This window comes from Triplophysa rosa, linkage group LG24 (genome assembly GCF_024868665.1).
Source record: "Triplophysa rosa linkage group LG24, Trosa_1v2, whole genome shotgun sequence".
NCBI classification, from domain to species: domain Eukaryota; kingdom Metazoa; phylum Chordata; class Actinopteri; order Cypriniformes; family Nemacheilidae; genus Triplophysa; species Triplophysa rosa.
The window spans coordinates 59,796-75,538 of NC_079913.1; the positions used below are offsets into that span (position 1 = coordinate 59,796).

The following is a 15,743-nucleotide window of genomic DNA, read 5'->3' on the forward strand; positions in this document are numbered from 1 at the left end:
TTTTTGAGAATTCATGTTTTGTTTAGCTAGCAGTGAAGCTACAGCATTCGGTTTCATGTTTATCATAAAAACAAACGCATTTCTAAACTTAAAAAGTCACAGTATAATATGCTTATTTTTCATTCATAAATAAAACTTTGGCTTTTGCAGTGAAAACAGCCTCACACTGTAATGTCTCGGAGCTCCAAATTACAAACATCACATTTAAGTACACTTGTTTCTTTTTAAAGAGTGAAACAAATGTATTGCTTTATTGTAGTATGTGGAGTTACAGGCTGCAGATTATTGAACATATCAGAAAAATGGGCATTTGTGACGAATAACAAACTGCAGCAGTAGTTTAACACTAAACACCAGTTAGTTAAACACCAGACACATCAGTGTCAATTCACTGAACGCTTTCAGCCTACATACAAACACTGTTTTCATACATTATCAGACATTAACACACTGCGTGTGTGTGTGTAGATTGTCGTTGCGACTGCAGAGGGCGACAGTGAGCACAATCTGTGTGAGGCCAATAAATACTACTGATGTGAACAAAGTCTCACATTCACACACATTATTAACAGAAAAAAATAATATTTTGTGACACCTTGAACACACGCACACAGACAGTACAAAGGCGTAGTGTGCGAGTTCTGTAATGGCATTTGTAACGTGAGAAACTGGCATATACAAAAATAACCTCTAGAATACAATTTACAAAAGCATTATTACAATCTCGAGTCTGCTGCATTTTGTCAAGCGGCCGATAACATACCAGCCTTTGAAAAAAACACACCTGAATATTATAAACGCAAGAAAAAAACAAATACAACCCTGAAAACATTTGTTCTAAGAGCAGGGCAAATAATTTACAGTTTGAGGTACAGGTTTCATGCACGGACATTTCTTACATGGCATTAATATATTCAGTGATAGTACATTATTATAATTATTTACTGCACCGCCCTGTACACATATAAAACAATGCAGATATAGTGGTGAGGACAGCGTGCTCTGACTGTCTGGTCAAACTCGAGGTGTAAAGTTCTGGAAAAGATGCAGAATGCTTCTACCTGCTTTGAATGTGTTTATTCTAAGGCAGATTTCTGGTCCCAGCAGATGGTTTAGCACCAGCACATTGACTTCACGGCAGCCAGCAGCAGCACAACAGAGAGCGCACAAGTGCATCATGGGAGATTATCGTTGAATCTTTACTGATTGTGTTAGTCAGAGACGATGAGGTCACACAATCTTTACAGTGGACACCTGAAGAAGAAAGATGAACGGATCCAACTGGAGCAGGTGATGACGGTCATGTCCACTCTGACGGAGGCTCTCGGGGACCTTTGGGCTGCGGGCAACGGCTGCCAAATCCTGTCGTTTACAAACGTGGTTGAAAAAACTCACAGATCATTTTGTGGCTGTGGTCGTCTTTCTGCCCAAGCCCTGTCACTCACCCATTTGGGCTGCAGCTTCAATCTCTATTCTCTTGTCTGTCGGGACATCAGGGGGCGTGACTACAGCCAGCAGATCTGGAGCCTTTTCACCCTTTTGCACCACATCTAGAAAAAAACACATAAAAAGATGTTTTTTGGTATGACAGCTGAACTTCAAGGAATTTAAACAGGCGCATCATTTAAAACATGCATTCATAACACAGTGCAGCACTTCGTATAACGATTGGCTCATAATCATAATGAATGAAGTACACGGGGCTGATTTAAACACATATGAGCCGCTCTTGTGATACCATAAGCGAATTGGTCTGAGGTTAAACACACCTTATCAACCTCAAACCGAACATTACGATGGATTCTATTGTGCTGAGAAAGATCGCTTTGTTTATGTTTTCTTAAAAGCAGTCACAGTGTAATGATGATAGCGTGCTCGGGTGCGGATGGTAATGTACAGTGTAAGAGCAGGTCAGCGGCGGAGTGGGGACAATCGCGCTCCGGCATGTTTCAGGGCACGCTAGAGATACAGGCTCTCCAATGCTTTAGTTTGTTCGTCTGTTAACTTATCAGAGATGCAGTACACCACACAACAATTTTCGGTATTGCACCAGGCACAGTCATCGTCATCATTACAAAGCGCTAAGGCCAAGCGCCTGACAAGGTCTACACACGTTCGTTCGAATAAACGGATATGACGTTTTTTGTGGGCGTTCCCAGTAATGCAGACGCTCGTCCACACCCACTAATTAACATGTAATTTGCATGACTGTGAACAAGAAAAAGAAAATGAAAACGAAAATGAAATAAAAGAGAAGAGAAAATAAAATAAAATGAAAATCAAAGTTTACATTTTAATTTGAATTGTGTCAGTATTATTGCGTGAACATTAATAAAACCTTTGTAAAAAATGTTTTTACAATTTATTTTTTACATTTGCCTTTTCATTTTCATATTGGCAGTCTTGCCTCGAGATTTTAGTGAAAATGAAATGTCAAATCACCAATTGTATTTTCTTTTTCAATTTGACAGGGACAACGCATTGTCAGTATAAAAATGAAAACAAAATAATTTCATTTTATTTTTCATTTTGGCACATATTGTGCATGCAGTTGTGTATAATGAAATTGCTAATCTGGTTTTCATTTTCATTTTCATCGTTTAATTTATTTATTTAAATTTGGCAGGATTTGCCTCCCATACTTGACGTAGAGTTCTTTAAGAGCCTTAAAAGATGCTCTGAGCTGCAGAAAAAGATGCCGCGCTGGTGTTTAAAAAAGCGCTCAGGACTTATTTGAAAACACAGTTTACTCCATAGGATTATAATGTCAAACAGACGCTTGCAGCTTGAAAAAAGACACCAAATGTGAACGCAGCCTTGCAGAGACCTCTATGTGGTGCTTTTTGAACAACAGGAAGCAGAAGACCAAGAAAGGCAAAAATATATTTTTTGAAGTTGTTTCTGTGACAAAGTAAGATGGACCACAGAGCTATGAGGAAAACTGTACATCGCCTTTCTCTGATCAATGTTCAAGGTGTACTCCTCAAAAGTCACACTGTAAACAACTTGGATTCAATTTAGCATGTTCTTAAAACTGACTTAAAACTTGTGCTTGTGTGGCCTTTGGTGTAATCAGACAAAAGTGAAGGAACGTTGAGATGTGCAACACTAAAAACACAGCTCCCACAGTTAAACACGACCATTATCTGCCATTCCAGATGAGAAGAGCTTTTTTCTGCTGCCAGATCTCATCACACTAACCCTGAAGCTGAATTTATGCTATGTGACGTACCATTCTTTGGAGGACCAGCGGGGCTTTGTGTCTGTGTGCTTTCTGACACCTGAAAGAAAAAGAAGGAAGATATTTCATGATCTGATGATTCTCATTATGATAAAAGTGTTATATATGAAGGCTGCTCTCTCACCTGTGCAAACGCTTCTGAGACAGACAGCTTCACATCTGTGGGGTCTGAAGCAAACACAAGAGAAAGTTCAAGACTGTTTAGATGTGTAGAATGACACACACAAGCACATGTGTCGAACCATCATGATCAACCTGTGAGAATTCAACCAGACATCATCGATGCTGAGATCCACAGCTGTGTGTACAAATAAACTTCATTTCTCTTCCTTATTTCTCTTAACCGCAGAATTGAAGCACCGTCAGCTTATTTTATGCAGTAATAATATAACATAGACGTCATTAGCACAACCTTTCCTCAACAATTTTAGAGGCATTTTTGCTTCAAGCCCGTCACTTTTTTTTTTACCCTGGACCCACAAAACCAAAAGGAAATGAAAAAAGAAATGCACTTTGTTATTTTGTATGATTAAATCGAATAAAACAGTAAGTTGAAATCACATGACGTATTTATACATCATGGTAGGGTTAAATATGACAAGAATCAAGATTCGAAATGAAACAAAACGCCAAATTGGATAAAGCAATGATACAAGTTTATGAATTGCTCCATATTCTATAATAAAAGATATTCACCCATTTATGATTATGTCCATGAGTGTGTGTCTCATCATGACACTGTTAACCAAGAATAACCAGGCAAAATAAAGAGACGACCACATACTGACACAACCTAAATGTCACCGGCTGAAATACATGAAGTAAACTTAATATTACAATGTTATGGATTCAGAGCGAGATTTGGGCTTGTGTGGCTGGAGGTGGTACAGACGCACCTGTGACCATTTGGAAGGACTCAGGGGTTCTCTCTGGAAGAGGGGGGGGTGAATCGTCACTGTCGTCACAGTCTGAGGCAGATAAGAGCGCTATTACCAACCAGAGCTCACCCACGCTCACACACACAGCCCTTCACCTGCAGCCACAATAAACTAAGCAACGCACATCAACATGAACCAAGCCCTACTGACTGCCCTACACAACTGAAGCTGGATTTGATCACAGAGTCATGAAGAAAGAACCAGAGGAAGAGATGAAGAAAAACAGACATCAGTCGGTCAGAACATGCAGATGTGAGGTGTTGTTAATATCAATCACGCACTCACCGTATTAAACATCATTAGACAAGACCGATCGATCTCACATATCAAACTGTGTCTTATTTAAAGAGAGATCCATCAAAAGAAAGCACACAAAAAATCTGAATGTGTGGTGATAAAACAGAAATCAATGTGATGTCATTTGGCTTAAATTCTCCCTACCCTAACCCTAACCATCACTGTGACACCAAAACTCTGTTTGTAACCTGAGCAAATGAGGTTGAATGTAATGAACTGATGAAACGTGACTGGAGTGGAAACTTAGACGTACTCGTGTCAGTCTCTATCAGCAGGCTGTGGCCAGCGATGGACATCGTAGTGACCCTGCGGGCAGCATGATCGCCCTGCTGTGGCAAGGAAACGGTACTGGTCGCCGTGGAAATACTGGAGCGGCCGCTGGTGCTGCACCCCCCTCTGGCCTCTGCGTCAGTGAAGTCAGAATGCAGCGGGTTAGTGAAGCTGAGAGCGCTTCTGATAGGTGTGCCCGATGCGGCAGACGAAAGGGTGGGGCTAGGAGTCCGCTCGGCCGCTTTGTCGGGACTGGGCAAAGACCAGGCGGCCTGACCCTTCTCAGCTCTCAGCGGCAGGTGATTGGGTCGAGGAGCATCATCAGAATCCTCAGACATGGAGCTGCTGCTGGTGTTGGAGCGTTTGAAGGCGTGCGAGCGCTGCAGGGCGCCGTTCCCCTCGAAGCTGCGGGGACCCTCCTGCAGGGGAACTTTCTTGATCTCGATGCTCAGCTTCGGATCCAGGCGGGTGTCGAGCCCCTCGCCGGGGGACGGGGTGGGCGGTTGCGTCGTCAGGGCGGGCAGTGCCGGCAGATCTTCTCTAGGTTTGGTGTAGTTCTCATTGAGATCAGGGTTTTGATCCGACGCCAGCACGTGCAGAATGGGTTTGGGGTGGTATCGGTCATTGTCCTGACGCACGTTTGTGACCGTAGGGAACGCCGAGGGCGGGGACGGGGTGAGGATTGGAGGGACAGGGTGCGGCTCTGGGGGCTGTAAAATCTCCTCCTTTATGTCACCCTCGACCTGATTACTGAGATGAGAGAAAATATAGACGTTATAAAAACCAGCGATCACCACTAGAGGGCACTAAACATCATTTCCAATAAGACTTTTTCATTTAATCATTAAACTGAGTGTCTACATAAACATCCGAAAATAAACTGAGATGTTTATGTGACATTCTCCTGATGATGGCTTTCTAAAAGTTTCCAGATTAAACGCAGCCATCTAGATGACCATTTTAAGTGACTGTTGTAAGAATAACCAACTCTCCATGAATCAAAACAACCACACACATTCCTCTGCTTTCTGTTTACAGACTTGACCTCATGACAGAAAGAGAAATTCCCTGTGAACACCCACCCATTCACACAAATTGTAAATCATTTTTATAAGAGTACAGTTGTGAATGGTGGGATAAGGCTACACAATGTTTGTAATGTACTTGCTCAGTAACAGATTTTTGTTAATTTTTGGGTAGACAGCCGTTTTAAAGTGTCAGTGGAACACAAGCTTGGTAATTTAATTGGTAATTCAATTCAATTTGATTTCTATAGCGCTTTTCACAATGTGCATTGTTCCAAAGCAGCTTTACAGGAGAAAATAAGAAAAACACAAAAACACAAAAAAGGTCAAACACAGCACAGCTCATGGTGTTTATAGAACAAGCCAGATCGTTCTAGTAAATAATATCTAATAAATGCAGTCTCCCGGTGAGCAAGCCAACACGGCCCTGTGGGGAGGAACCCAAACTCCAATGAGAAATAAATGTAGATTCAGATGTGTGTAGAAGAGTGGGCGGGGTTTACCTGCGGATACGGGGCGGTTTGGGAGGGGGCGTGTCCCATCGTTCCTCGTCTGAGTTCTGGTTGGGTTTTTCCGGGCTGCCCTCTTCCTGTAGTGGGTGAGAGTGTGTGAGTGTCTTACAGCAATGACAAACCAAACAAATTAAATGTAAAAAAAGCTCTCAGTTCTGATCACTAAATTCTCTGAAGCTTAATATAAATTAGGTCAAATAAAGAGGCTTGACATGAATCATCCGCTGAGATGAATCACACGCTCTCGTGCGCTTGTGTGTTGTGTTGTGTTGTCTTGTCTTACCATCCCGTCTGTGAACTCAGAGTTTGTTGGACTCTCTAAAAGCACCAGTTGTTTCTCAAAGAGCTGAAGGATCGCTCGATGAACCAGCTCATATTGCTCCTAACAGACAAAGCAAACATTACAGCAGGACGCTTAGGAGTTTGCAATACGTGTCGACACGTATGTACTTCAAAAAGCGTGTGACTGTGTAGTTTACTTTGGTCTGTACTGCAGAATGGCGCTGCGTCCTCATCTCCTGAATCAGTTGAAAAACTTTAAAATCTTCTGGAATCCTCTACAAAATAAAGACAACAAGCCATGTCACTCTTAAACAGACAGATGTTGTGTGTGTGTGTGTGTGTGTGTGTGTGTGTGTGTGTGTGTGCGTGTGCGTGCGTGTGTGTGTTTTACCCCAGCTTTCAGTAAATTCCACGTGTAGTCAATCGCGCAGATGGCTCCCGTCCGGCCACATCCAGCACTGTCAACACATTACAGAGCCAAAATCAGAAGAGCTTTATTGCCAAGTGTGCTTGCACACACAAGGAATTTTCTTTGGTGTAGGAAGCTTCTAGTACAGACATTCAGACATTCATCATAATAAGATTTACAGTCTAAGATTGTGTGTGTTCACCTAAATCAGTCACAACACACACACACATCAGATACCTGCAGTGGATACAGATGGGAACATCATCACGCTCCTGATGTCCTCTCATCAGAGAGATCATATCCAATATGGAATCAAAGGATGACGGCACGTCGTGGTCGGGCCAATTCACGTAATGGAACTGCGTCACTCGTCGACTTTCCTGATGAACAAAAATGAAAGACATACAAACAGTCAAACAGTCCTCAGACAGACAGACAGATGAGAGAGAGACACTCACGTCATCAAAGTCCACTGTGAGCGTGCGGATGAAATAATCTGTCCGTGCCTGTTCCGAGTCCTGAAAAACAAATGTTAATATTCCTCTGAATGTGAGCAAAGGAAGCTTCACAGCAAAACCTCATGTGACAGAGAGATGCATGCTGGGAGATGTAGTGCAGACTCACACAGGATATCCTGAAGGGGCCAAACTGAACAGGCTCGTCTCCAAACAGAGGGAAATAACGTTCACACTTTTTCTGCAAAAAAACCCAGCTTTGGAATACTTTCTGTGTAAAAAAAAGTCAAGTTTGTTTTTGTAAAAAAGTCTCATTCTTACCCTTCCCATTTCAAACTCTCGACACGCCATCACTATGACCTGTGGAACGGCGAGACAAACACATCCTGAGAAAAGATGTACACAAAACAACACCAAACCACATTTGTGCATGTTCTCCACGCGTGATCAGTTTTGAACCTTTTCTTTTCATTCAATGTCGATCAATAAATAAGATGTAAATATCATGTTAGTAAATGTGTTATTGTTTTCTTCTATCTGTGAGCTTTTTCAAAACTGCTGTTGTTCTGGACATAGAAATAATAAACAACACACATAAACAGTGTGGCATATATGACTGCGATTATAAGGGAATACAAACAGATGACTTCTGAGTTTGTCAACGTAAGGAATAATCATTGTTTTAGCACAACTGCTTCTGATTAACACTCACCGCAACTTTATATTCCCAGATCATCCTCCAGAAATCCAGCACGGTGTTAGGCAGCGGACCCTGAGTGGTGATATAAGCCTCCGGCCCGTCCACTCCCTGCACACAACACAGAGATGAATTTGAACAGCACAGCAGAAACATCCCGCCTCATCTGACAGGAAGTCATTTTTATTGACAGGATTTGATTCGATTTGCTTGATCTCTCTCTCTGTCAAACATGAGCTGTTAAAAAATACATTTTACTAGTGTGAATGACACGCGCGTGCACACAAACACAGAAGGTGCAGGAAGGGTTTAGTACCTTGATGAAGTTAGCATTGATGTAGTCTGTATCTTGATTCGATGTTTTTATAGTCACCTTCACACGACTGTGGTCGACTGACATACAAAAGAAACACAACACGCATGTGACATGAGAAACGCACATCTCATGATAAAACATCAACACTGACTTCAGCATATTTGTCTCTGTGTTTACCAATCACACACACACACAGATATCTGACTGCAGACAGGGCTGTACGTTAACTTTCTTTGCACGTAGCACTGGAGCTACAGAGGCTTCAAGTTTTCTAGCACAGGCCAAACAGATGTGGCACAAATATAAAACGTCTGTAGTCATCAGAGTTGGACTTCTAACCCATAGGTCGCAGGTTCCAGTCTGAGTACCAGCAGGGATTGTAGGTGGGGGGGTGAATGACCCTTGAGCAAGGCACCGAACCCCCAACTGCTCCCCAGACACCGCAGCAAAAAATGGCTGCCCACTGCTCCGGGTGTGTGCGTGCGTGTGTTCTCTACTCCCTCACTACTATGTTTGTACTTGGATATTCACGTCAGATCAATACATTAGGGCCAAGTTTTTCCAAAATTCCTTTTCAATTTTGCCGCGTTCTAGGTTTCGCATCTCTTTACTACAATAGTAAGATATTTGGCCACATAAAAATACTGTAGCTTGCTATTTACTACAGTAAACTGCAGTAAAACAATTCTAGGTCCTATAGTGTTTTTGAACATTACTTTAGTAAATATGGCATATAAGATGACCCTTTCTCAACTTTATTTATATAGTATTTTTTTTACAATTGACATTGTTACAACGTAGTTACAACGTAGCTGTACATGAAACATTATGGCTATAAGCAAATCATGAAAGTTATACAAGTTAAAACAACAAAGTGAACACATAAAGCACACTCACAGAACACAGACACGCATACACAGGTTCATACACACCCACATGCACACATGCATAAACACAGACACACACGCACGCACTTAGACACCCACGCACACAGGAACACACACGGTGTGGTTATCTCAGAGAAGCACACATTTAAGATAAAGGAGAAACACAGATTAAATATTACGAAATATGAACGGACCAGAGTCAATTATTCCGCTTATACCACGGTTAGCACACCACAGGACATTGTTTAAATGTTTAATTTCAATGTTTGTCATGTTATCGTCTTTAAAATCCTGTTGATGGTAGGACTACTTTCTTGCGCATCTCATTTCTGTTAGAGCGAACAGACTCGGAAGTTTGAGCCACGTGGTGTGTGTGTGTCTGACTGAGAAAGCGAGAGATTGTTTGCGGTAATGTGACAGAAAAGCCAGCGATAATAAATGATTTGTTCCTCGTATTGTTTCTATCTTCAGCAGCAAAAGAAATCACGCAAACTCTTGAAGAGTAGGTCTATCAAAATATATTTGTTATCAGTTATAAGCAGCACGTAGGCCAGTAGGCTATCAGTGTTTATTAATTCATTTTGTTTTTCTATTTAGTTATTTTATTTATTCGATTTCAGTAAATGAATTTCTTGTTTTTGAAATGCTTTGTTTATTGTGCACGTGTTTCCATTGAACAGTAAAGTGTGACATGATAAAGGTCAGATCAAGAGCAGGTGCAGTGTGCGGTGATGGCCTGTAGGCTACGCTATAACCTCTGTTGTTTAAACTTGGTGAAGTGATATGGAACTGTAAGTCCCGATTCACATTTAGCATCTTTTCCGCACGCATATTAGTTATTTTAAATGTGCGCGCGCAAATAGGGGGCGACGCACATGCCGCAATCGAAATGAAAATGGTTCAACTTTTCGCACATGCACCGCCAGTCATTTGAAGAGAGAAGGCGATTGAAATCACACGCATGTGATGATCCTGGAATAAATGTCCATTCCTAGTTGAGTTCATACATGACAATACTCACAAGGCAGAATGTCTTTATATCTGTTTTTCTTCATGTTTTCCTCCTGCTCTCCAACATTAGTGGGGTAGATTTTCTCTGTTCTGTATTTGGTAGATAATCGACGTAATCGCTGTAAATCAACACACACAGAAGAGCAGTGTTCAGGTTTATATCTGCAGCCATTAAAGACAAACACACAACAAACAGAGTCACACATAACAACACTGTGACAGTAGAAGATGAATGATGAGTCAATAATACAACACAAGTCTTCATCTCATGTCACTGTACATACAACCCGTCACTTTAATTCACAGGACAGAACACTTGCACTAATCCCCCCGACCCACCAAAAAAATGTGTGTAAATACACAGATATCCTTCATGTACATGTGAGCAACACGCATGTCATCTGCATGTTTCCTATATTTGGCATTTCCAGCACAGGAAGCCCTGTGTGTGTGTGTGCGCGTGCGTGCGTGTGTGTGTGTGTGTGTGTGTGTGTGGTTGGAATGGGGTTTGTAATACTTCCTTTCCTGCCAGTGTTGGGGTGGAACAATGGTTGATGTTCTGCTGTGTTCATTTTCTCAGGTTTAACACCCCCCCATCAGCTGACTGACCACACAGACATACACGCAAACACACACGCACGCACAGTATTAGATAGATTTCTACAGTACTGATATCTCACACTATAGCTATATAGACCACAGACTCAAAAGCATTTTTAACTCATGGAGAATATTTTACAGACACACACAGCAACTGATGGTCAGTCAGTCAAACAAACACACACACACACACACACACACACACACACACACACATCTAAAGTACTACAACGTCAACATGTTTGCCTTCTGTTCTGACACATAATGTTTGTGTGTGTCCACATTATTTCTCATGTTGCTGATGAGAAGAACATCAGACGTGTTAGTGCTAGTCTATTCACACATCCAGAACATTCCTGAAGTCTCAGTGAGACAGAACAACATCGTCAGTATTTACTGTAAACATCGCTGTCTGATTGGCTAAACACTGGACTGTCACACGCGTGTCGTCTCTGTAAATATATGACAAGAATAAAAACACACGTTGATGTTGGTGAAGAACCCCACAGAAACACACAAAATGAAATATGGGTTAGTGTACACCTTCAGACAGTGTGCCACGTTACACAGGAAGAAGTGTGATTCAACATCACGACACACACACAGGAAGTGTGTTCACACACACACAAATACAAAAGATGGCATGTAGAAGGTCTAATCAATGATGGCCGGGTGATGAGAATCACTATTAAAGATCTGAGCTCGACAAGTTCTCTTGCTCTTGCTCTTACACTCACACACACCTTTCAGCTGTCAAGAGGAAGTAACCACACACACACACACACACGTTTCAGCTGAGTCATGAAAAACATCTAACTAACCCTTATCCTCCTGACCAACTGGAACTGAATGTCACGTATGTCCCTCTCTTTCATGACAGAAACATTTGAATGCTTTCAGTGTTTTATCTGCCGTGAGATGTGAGGAATTAATGCAATTGAGTCACACAGGAAATACAGTGACCTCTGACCTCTTAAACACGCACACAACAGAGCAAAATAACATGTGTGTAAAGTCTGAATAAATGAGCACATGACGACATTCCTCTGAAACACACACTGTAGGAAACCATAGCTTTAATCAAAATTGAAGCGACACGGCGTCACTAGAAATGGCAACCCAAATAAATGACTTTCATATACCCATAATGCTCTGCTTCACAACACTATCAATCTTCTGAAAGCTTTACAAATAATACATTAATAAAGAGTAGCAGATGAAAAAGACCACAGGTCAAGATGACACACACCCCCTTCTGACCTTACAGATCTTCTCATCAGCATTACAGAACTGTGACACCCGAAGCGTTTCTTTGTGTTTATAATATCTGAAAGTCACAGTAACACACAGCTGTGTGTCTGTCCCCTGCATCTGTCCTATAAACCTAACATACACACAAACTAACACACCACATGAAATAATCACCACAACAGTAAAAACCACAAATCCAAACATGCGAAAAGACGCACAATAATGCCTTTACATGTCTTCATAGCGCACACACACGTTACATCACTTCCTGTAAAAGCTTCTGGGAATTTCTGAGCTTTACTTTCACTTATGTACTTGATGTGTTTTGATGATATTAATCTAATCATAATAACCTTCATCACACACCTCACTTTCTGCTGAACATATTGTGAGATACAAACACTGATCTGCACACACAGAGTGCAACCAAACAAAAGTCCAGAAGTGACCCATCCCAGAAATGTCCACTGCTGTCTACATTTGCTCATTAGTTTAAGAATAAAAGTGAAGTGAGGTCTTTACTGTCAAACACACTTCTGCCTCTCATAATAATAATAATAACAATGACACCGAGTCAAAACTAAAACCACAATTAGTTTGCAGCATTGCAAGAATTTTGTCAAAGAAAAATCAAGTAACCTCTAACCTCTCTGTGACCTCTGACACATCACATTACCCATAATACACAGCTGATGATCAGAGACACAACATCAAGACAAATGTGTGTGTGTTCATGTTTGTATATCCCGGTGGGGACCTAAACCTGAATGCACACCAACTCATGGGGACTCGTGTCACTGTGGGGACCAAAATTGAGGTCCCCATAGGCAAAAAATCTTATAAATTGTACAAAACAATATTTTTTAAAATCTAAAAATGCAAAAAGTTTTCTATGATCTTTAGGTTTAGGAGTTGGGGATAAAATATACCGTTTGTGCAGTATACAACTCGTTACGCCTATCGACTGTCCCCATGGAGATAATAAACCAGACATGTGTGGTCTGTGTGCGTGCGTGCGTGCGTGAAGGCCGCAGTGGTGATGATGATCAGATGTGCGTATCACTACCGTGCGCGCGCGCGTGATTCATTCATCAATATAATCATGTGGTATATTACCATGAAGTCGGAGCTGAAGTTATCTTCTCCTTTCTGCTCGTCTCTCCTCATGCTCTCGATAAATCTCTTCAGAATATTCACCTGCTCCATCCTCACGAGACAAAACAAAAGAATAAATACATAGAACTATCTTTCATGGAAAAGAGTCTCTCGTGCGTTAGTCCAACATTTTTATGGACCCATAATTCCTCCGTCACAGCGGTGAAACACAAAGAGAAAAAGACGGCAGCAACCCGGGCGTCGTGCTAAAGATCTACACTTAAAAATCACTTTTATTTCACTCTGAAATCAATTTTAATAATGAAATAAACAGCGCGCGCGCGCCCCTCCCTGCGGCTGCCACATTCACAACGACCACACGCCCGGACCGCCCGAACGCCGCTCGCGCCGCCCCGCCCACCGCAGCCTCTCTCACTGTGAGTGGACGAGAGCCGAACTACCTCAACTGTGGTTGGACAAAACTGAGCTTCAATCAAATACGTACTTCGAGTCCTTCTTGCCGACTGCAAGGTCTGATTGTCAATCACTGCGTGATAAAAAGCCAATCTAAGATTGGTTGAATCAAGCACCCTCCTACTTCCCTAAACCAGATTAGCCCGCCTCTTCCGTGCTGATATCCGGGTATTTATGAACGTCACCGTCAACACAATTGATTCCCCATTGTTTTACAATAACTAATAAACACAAGAACAACATATAATAACTGCACATTTTAGTGTGTGCTTTTCAAACTGGGAGGTAATATAATATTTTAACGCGTATTACTGTAGTATGGCCATTATAAATATTTATTATATATTATTCATCATTATACATATTCCTGAACCCTAATTCTGACTCGGAATCCCGTGAAAAACAACATTTTTTTATTCTAATTCTAATTTATTTGTTTATTGCCAGACCCCTTAAAAGAGCAAACTACAATCAAAAAGAAGGAATATTCTGGAATGTTTTGTGTAACGTAGACTGTATGTATAGCATCTGTGATCTGACACTTAGCACAGTAACATTTTAACTCATAAAAATAATAAACTCATGTACACTAATGCAACTAAAACACAAGTCTATGGCACAAGATGTTGCACAAGTGACTCAATACCAGTACAACTGCAATGAAAGCAAAGTTGTTGAAAATACGTCAGTGAAGTATTGCTAAAATATCTGTCAATTTAACATCCATCATTCTCAGTGTGTGTGTGTGTGTGTGTGTGTGTGTGTGTGTGTCAGCAGGTGTGCAGGTCAGAACTGGGAAGAGAAAACTATGCTAAGCAGTGCTTAGGAATGTACTCCAACAAGCCCTAACATGGCCTGTGACACAGATTCTCTCTTCTATTACACACACACACACACAGTTAGGTTATGTAATGCAACTTCTAGATACATGGACACGTATCGTCCCCATTTTACCCTAACATGCAGACACGTGTGTGCGTGCGTGCGTGCGTCCGTGTGTGTGTGTGTGTGTGTGTGTGTGTGATTACTTTAAATTGTATTTATTATATTTATATAATAAAGCTCTAAAGTGAAATGAAACCGTGAGTTTTCATTCAGAGGAGGACGACACTAATACAGTACAGGTATAAACGGGCTCTGAAAACACCTTCAACAACATCGCAGTTGTGAAATAGTGCCACCTAGTGATCAAACAAATTCAATCGTCAATTCATTCCTTCTAAACGTTACAAGAATACATGTTGCCATAGTATACAGAAAGATTTCATTATATTCATGGTCTGAGTTCAGGTTAGAAAGCAATTGTAGTTGCATGAAAGATTGATGAGATTATCATTTGAAATACAATATATAACATAACCAAAGCCAAAATGTATAGGATCGTCCACTTTCTAGGGTAGGGAAAGAATTCACCTCCATCCTCTGGACCACAAACTTATGACAAAGATAATTTATTTAATTCAACCATTAGAATATAGTCAAATCAACAAATGAAAGTCTTTTAAATCCATAGTTACTGTAGGCCTACATAAAATCATGGTCTACAAGCATGGTCTATGAAAACAGTGCATAGTGTACACGTATATGAGCTTTCCTGGGGCTCAGTGGTTAGAGCATGGCGCTAGTAACGCCAAGGTCATCGGTTTGATGCCAGGGATTGCACATACTTAAAAAAACAAATATATTGTACAATGCAATGCAAGTCGCTTTGGATAAAAGCATCTGCTAAATGCATAAAAGTGTGTCAAGAACATTCTGTGGAAATACTTTCTGAGTAAGATTAAAATCTTAGTGAAATTATTGATTGAAATCAAACTTTGATGGTCATTATAGCTCATAGATCTTATGTTATGAGACTTTAGCCTGGTTTTCGCATGCACATAGTCATTTTTAACAGATAAGATTTAATTACGTTAATGTTGAGAAAGTTTACTTAATATATACACAATCTGTTAGGCTACTAAACATGATTATTATTTCAAC

General features: G+C 41.0%; 1 protein-coding gene across 4 annotated transcripts; it reads right to left on the minus strand.

The window, feature by feature from the left end:
- Positions 1-230: 230 nt before the first annotated feature.
- Positions 231-13,694, minus strand: ptpn12 (protein tyrosine phosphatase non-receptor type 12). 4 transcript variants are annotated; one of them, XM_057324561.1, is made up of 18 exons: positions 13,308-13,694; positions 10,351-10,459; positions 8,443-8,519; positions 8,142-8,237; positions 7,751-7,789; positions 7,599-7,670; positions 7,433-7,492; positions 7,212-7,354; positions 6,957-7,023; positions 6,763-6,840; positions 6,567-6,665; positions 6,275-6,360; positions 4,730-5,496; positions 4,138-4,209; positions 3,366-3,409; positions 3,233-3,281; positions 1,446-1,550; positions 231-1,362 (listed from the first exon to the last, which is right to left on the minus strand). In XM_057324561.1, the coding sequence occupies exons 1-18, from the start codon at positions 13,395-13,397 to the stop codon at positions 1,301-1,303; spliced, it is 2,115 nt and encodes a 704-aa protein (XP_057180544.1). In that variant the 5' UTR covers positions 13,398-13,694; the 3' UTR covers positions 231-1,300. The 4 variants fall into 4 exon arrangements, with proteins under 4 accessions (XP_057180544.1, XP_057180545.1, XP_057180547.1 ...); XM_057324562.1 differs by lacking the exon at positions 4,138-4,209; XM_057324564.1 differs by lacking the exons at positions 8,443-8,519; positions 10,351-10,459; positions 13,308-13,694 and having other exon boundaries at positions 232-1,362; positions 7,751-7,815.
- Between the last annotated feature and the right edge of the window lie 2,049 nt (positions 13,695-15,743).